We start from the raw sequence: 6,595 nt of genomic DNA on the forward strand, positions 1-6,595 counted from the left end.
TCTGTTTCCCTTTACTGCTGCAAGGCCTACCCAGAGTGATCAACTGACAGTTACATACTCTGACCTGTAGTTCCCTCTCTCAACTACTCAATCTCTCGAGAGCCTCTCGGCAGACGAATGTGTTTCCCAGTGTCAATCAGACAGCTTACTCCTCTCTTCCCTCGTATAATAGCCAAACTGCCGTGCTCCTCTCACATGGTTGTTCTCCAACGTGCGGTCACTCCTCTGTGAGTACACTCCTCAAAACTCTCCTCAATTTTACCTGTTTTTCTGCTTCTTCTCCAAGTCCTCCTCTTGCCTTGACCACAGGAGATACCTTCCACAGATGCACCACTCAATGTTCTACAGGTCGATACTTTTACTAGGAGAGGATAAACGGATAACCATATTTGATCTCTTCAGTAACTCGGCAATGGTGCATCAGGTGTCGGACAAGTTGTTGGAAGCAGTGTTGGCAGCTTTCCGATTGTTGCTTTAATTCTACGTAGCTCTGGGGGGAGGGGGAGGGGGCGCATCTCATCAGAGTCAGGCAGAGAATTTGACAATGCCATAAATGAAGTACCTTAACGTAACATGGCATCTCAACACACCAGGGCACCCCAAGAGTAGAGGAGGCATAGAGTGGCTTCATGGCATGTTATATATATATTATATTATATAGGCTTCATCAATACTTAAGTTTATATATATATACATAACTCAGGAGTAGTCGAGAGTAAAATTCAAAATTCACTAAAAAAAAAAAGTTATAAGGAACGAATGGAAGTGAAAGACTGCCTTTATTGAGTCCAATACCTCTGGACCCAATTTATTTTTTAACATTCCAACCTTTATTCTATTATTATAGTATATTACTATATTTTAGGTAGTACCTTACAAGATACGCTTTTCAAAGATAAACAAACTTCACCTTTCGGTATTAGATATTTGAGCCAGCAAGTTACTTATTTTTTGATTTTCCGCAGTCAAAATATCAACAATACAATTCACAAGGAAAACATTAGGTTTGTCCACTGAAACAAATAGCTTTTATGCACATTCCTCACAAGCTTACTACAATAAAATACAAGAAATAAAAACAAAAAATAAATAAATATGTAGAAAATTTAAATAATAATTATTTTATATTTCCTGTTGCCACATTGATTATTTTGTAGCCAGATTGCATTTTGAAAAATAAGAGATCATTAGACAGATCATAGAAAAACGCGTTGCGTAGTTTAATAAAAGTTGGATTGCAAAATATGTTCTGTGGTTTGAATATTCAGATTAGATTTACATGTACAGGGTTTCCTGTAAGTGTTTACCAATATAACAGAAAAAAACTTGGAAGTGAAATTCTAATAGTCAAATAAGAGTTGTTATCACGAAATAAGGGATTCATTGTTGCGTCCCTTTCTTTTCATTATTTCTCCAAATAGAACAGTAAAGTAACTTAGTTGCAAAAATATTTGTACTTCTAAAACGTTTCTATTTATAATAAATTTAAAGAATTATTTATTTATTCTTCTATAACTTATTTTTTGAAAGTACGAAACAGACAATAATTTTGGATAATTTCAAAAAATCATAACATTTAATAAAAAATATTAAAAAAGTAAAAGCAAACAATAGGCTAAAATATCACGATTCAGGAAATACTAATAGTAATTATTAATACTAATTAGATAGTACCAAAGAGAAAAAAAATTAATGCAAATTATTTTAAATATTAGTGTAGAAATAAATAATAGCAATACAAATTTACTTTGACTGTTTTCAAATTTAGGTATTGCTATGAGAAAGTTAGTTTTAGCAGCCTTGAGTTGCCGTACCGTTCTAGCCAGTAACCACCTCAAATAGTTTCCTTCCATTTGTAAACAAAGATGTATTTTTCTCTTTATAATCGCTCTATAAATGCCATAATTTCACAGAATGTTTCATTGGTTTCAGTGAACGGTTCTGCAAGTGCCTATAAGGCCACATTTTTAAAAATTTATTGTTAACTCTTAACCTAATTTTAGTAACTTCTATTTTCAAAAAACATAAAATGCACTTTACAGATCCGAAATTGGACCATCCGTTCAGGAGTAAATAGAAAAGTAAATTCTGATGCGTCCCATGAAGCGGTACATTTAGCCTTAAGGAATTGTTTAAGTACAGTTATGGATTTGCATGTGATTTGGGAAATGTGATAATTACAGGAGAGGTGTTGGTCGAAGGTGACTCCAAGGTTTTTTATTGTAGGATATAAGTGAATCGGTTGGTTGTTAAGGAAGAGTAGAGAATAGTAAGGGATGGAATGAAGGAGGCGCTTAGAACCAATAAGAATGGCCTTGGTTTTTTCAGCATTCAGGTTCAAGTCATTGTTAAATGATTGTTAATGCTATCAATATCTTCTTGTATCTTTTGGATGGCCTCAATTATCTCGGAGGTATGGAAGGATAGATAGATTTGGAGACCGTCTACATATAAGTGGTATTGTGTGTGGTGAATAGAATCAGGAAATCATTGATATAAATGGAGAAAAGGGTTGGTGAAAGTGAGGACCCCTGAGGAACACCTCATGTCAGAAGAAGGGGAGAGGGTAAGAGGTTTATTCAGAATGATGACTATTAGGGAATAGTAGTGTAATAAATACCTTTCTGACAATGCTGAGAATTCCAACAAAGTGAACCACCATCAATTAGAGATGTAGCACAGGAATGGTTATTTGTAGGGCACATGGGGCATTCATTTTGTAATTTATTTGCCTGTAATTAAAATCAATTTTTAAATTAAATAGAAGAGATAACTGAACTGTGAGGTATTATTTTTTTAATATATGAATAAAACAAGTTTTGTAAAATATTTAGGTTTAATATTCAACCCTTTTAGTGCCAACCTAGAATACAGTAAATATTCAAAGGATACTGGAACAATTTGATTGGCTCCTCAATAGAAAAAAGGTCATAGGTAATGCTACTAAAAATTATTTTAATATTTAAGGATTTACGTTTTAAGCTACATGCTTGGAAATTGAAAAAAATAAAAATTGGAAAAAAAAAAAAAAAAAAAAAGCTGTACTGCTTTTCTCAAAAACTATCTGAGCAATTTTTTTTTGGATTTGGCACCCAAACCACAGGATTATTCAGCTCATGATGTTCCTCAAATCTTGACATTACCAACCAACAATATCCAGTTTTTTTGTAACTTGGTATAATGTTTTCCAAAAACAAATTAATTTTTATTTATTTACAGAAAAAATAGATAATTAATTTAAATAATAAACGGTTTTTAAATGACTTAAACTCCTTTTCAGTTTCTCTGTGATAATATTAGATCATTTATAATGATTTATAAATCTATTTTTAGATTTAGAGAGAGTATCCTCTCGCGTGAATAATGAGATGCCATCACTATACAATATGTTGTTTCTGGCAGTTTTGGCAAATGTTATGGAGGATATATCATTGTTTAGCACTAAAAGGACAAATTTGTTTAATATAATAATGGCCGTTTTTATCATAAAATGGAAAATTTATGTAAAAAACAAAACAGTACTTTTTTTTAATCATAACTATTTCTTCATTAACTTGAGAAATACAGGTTTATTATTATTTAAAAATTATATTATTTGTAAAAAAGAAAGTAAATCTGACATTCTATGAATGTAATAATAGTCTCCATCAAAATTAAGGATCTACATAAATTTAAATGATAAGAAAATAAAAAATTTAGTCTTAAGACAAAACAATATTTAAAGGTTAATCTACGCTGCGCAGTGTTACTAACTAATTTTATTATAATAAATTCATTGATAGAGAAAAAAAACAAAACAATCTGCCAATAAAAAGAAATTCAACTAATAATGATAATGGTTTATTTTAGAATACATACTGAAATGTAATGTTCACCCTTAGCATTATAAGCTATACGATCCCAGTCGATAGTATCGACAAAACATAAAGTTGGATTTTTGGCAAATAGAACAGCACCTCTTAATATGTCAGTTAGTGATATTAAACCAATTTCCTGCAACAAAAGGAGAATCATATTAGTTGAAAACAGATAAAAATTAACTTTGTAATTAAATATAAAACCTTTTAACAATAACAGTTACTGAAATGAAAAAAGGAGGAAGCCCTACTTATTCGAAGGCTCCTCATCTTGATCTCAGATCTCAGAGATCCTCGTCCAAGGAGGAGACCACTGGCATTCGATAACTCCGAACTCCAGTGGGATCCAGGATGGTTTCTCCTCACATGTTCTAATGAGACGAGAGACTGGCTTCTTGAATGGGTACCACCCACAGACCGTAGGTTTGTGGTGAGGCGGTCCACTGAGACTCCATGATCACCTGGTTGGAAGCAAATGACTGGTGGCTGAGATACGAGTAGGTTCAACTGACTTATGGACAGCGCCAGTCTATTCTACAAAGAGCAGTCACCCCCCTCAGAAGGAATATAGGAAGAGTAAGAAGTGCCTATAGGTGCTATGGCTTGAACTACAGAGTCCAGCTACGGCCCAATTAGCCAAGTCACTTTCGGGGGTCAAATCAACCCTCATGCTAATTCAAGAACTGCATTGTTATAGAGGGACTATTAGAGGATTAGGGGGTATAGGCGGAAGGATAATCCGCCCAACCCCATGTGAAGACAACCAGAAGACACCATGCCCATGGTACTAAACACCAAGGTTGGTATTAATAAGAAAAATTGTTAATAGGATCTGTCTATGTCCCCCATAGCTTAGATCCACCTTACCAATACTTAAAAAGAATATAGAGAGGTAGATTTACCACTCATAATTGGTGGAGATATTAATGCTCACCACTTATTGTGGGGAAGTACAGACACCAACGAGCGAGCCAAAGCCTAGCTGGAATTTAATTTTTGTTTGTTTTACTGTAAACTGATCTACTGCTATGACTGGTATTTCTCTGGTTTGATTTCACATTTCTGTCTAATGGTGAATTTGTTTAACGGGTCTCTGGGGAGGGTCTGAGAGGGGGAATTCAGGAGAGTGAATTTGTTGATAAAATGAAACAAAAATTGTGAAATAAAAGGGACAACAAAAAAAGGAATAAATTGAAATATTTGTATTTAGTGTGTAGAATTGATTGTACAAGAAAACTGTGAGAAAAAAAAATATCTTTCTACTTTATTATATAATGTAAAAATATGTAATTTATATATGTCCGATCACAGATTGATTAGTATACTTTGTAATAAAGCAACCCAATATATTTGGGCAGCATGAATGAATAAAGCATTTTTCTCTTTCTACTTAACAGAGTACAGCAACCTTTTTTACAACCTTTGTTACAAAAGCAATGGACGAGGTTTTAGATATTATGCTGGCCTCAAGCCGGATTAAAAGGCTGGAGTAAAGACTGGAGGTTCACCTCAGACATAACACTGTCTGACCATAGGTTGATCTCATTTAAGATTACAGCTGAGAAACCTCTACTCACAGTGAAAAGAATCCTGAGAAATACAGGCTGGGGTCTTTTCAGAGAGAGACTGGAAGGTGATTCACCCAATGCGGAGGAAAAACTTTCCAGATCACAGCTAGACATTGAATCTAGCCTTCTTGAAAGAATGGTTATATCAGCAGACGAGGAGGCTTTTTTTGAAGACCACCAGACATTGCTCTAATACATAAGCGCCAATATTTCGTGCATATAAAGAACAACAAGAAGGATACCAATCTCATAGACTTTAACTTTCAGACATCTGAAAACTTAGGGTAAACTGGAAATTTGGATAATTTCTTAACTGATAAACTTGGCTTTAACAACAATACAAGCATACTACTTATAAAAGGAAAATAACAAGCATTACCATCCTTATTTAGAAGAAAACACCAACAATAATAAAATAAAAGTTTATAAATAATATGAAAATTGTGGCACAGCAGCACAATGGATCACCCACCAGTCTTCAGTAATTCTAGGCTGAGAACTTTGCCTAGGTAGCTAAAAATTTATTTTCTGTTCTATAAATTGATTCACCGAGTAGGGTGCAGCTATTTTAGTTCAGTGCTTCAACATACCCAACCTTTAAAATGTGGATAACCTCTTTAGGTTGCAGAAAACCCTGAAATTTTAGCAAGGGTGACATTCACATAACCTCCCCTTACAAAAATTAGTAATAAAGTAGTACTTTTTTACAAAGTATAAAAATAAAATACTCAGTGGGTTGTACAAGATTTTTTGTTAATAAATGTGAGATAAAATTGAAATTAATAAAATCTTAGTGTTGGGTTTAAAAAAATTATTAAACCTTTCACAGTAAGAGGAAAAGATATACTTATTCCAGTGGAACTGCGAATTTGGAAAAACAAACAGCCCCATGAGAAAGAATACTCATCAGGCCTCTAACAGGCTCCCTCTTTCTTGAGTAACAGAACAAATTTATACAAATTGTCTGTGTATTTATTTATTCAATGTCACCGTATAACAATACTCTACCATATAATTTATGAACTAAATCTACATAAATAACTCACCTAATTAAAATAAGATTAAATTTTTTTTTCCACATCATTTATGTCATTAATTATTTTATAATATTCAGTAACATTATACACATTATAATATTATAAGTACATTATATAATTCATGGAATATTTA

The 6,595-nt window shown here is 33.1% G+C and overlaps 1 protein-coding gene across 1 annotated transcript in view; it reads right to left on the reverse strand.

Moving 5' to 3' along the window:
• The window catches only part of InR (Insulin-like receptor), a 90,208-nt gene that overhangs the window by 68,998 nt on the left and 14,615 nt on the right, over positions 1-6,595 (reverse strand). The window contains exons 4-5 of the mRNA XM_014418029.3: positions 3,859-3,993; positions 2,621-2,732 (exon numbers count right to left, since the gene is read on the reverse strand). Coding sequence (XP_014273515.1) covers positions 2,621-2,732; positions 3,859-3,993 — 247 coding nt within the window. The remainder of the gene's footprint in view (positions 1-2,620; positions 2,733-3,858; positions 3,994-6,595) is intronic.

Source organism: Halyomorpha halys, unplaced genomic scaffold (assembly GCF_000696795.3).
Source record: "Halyomorpha halys isolate HHAL.00 unplaced genomic scaffold, Hhal_1.1 Scaffold176.1, whole genome shotgun sequence".
In the NCBI taxonomy this organism is placed as follows: Eukaryota; Metazoa; Arthropoda; class Insecta; order Hemiptera; family Pentatomidae; genus Halyomorpha; species Halyomorpha halys.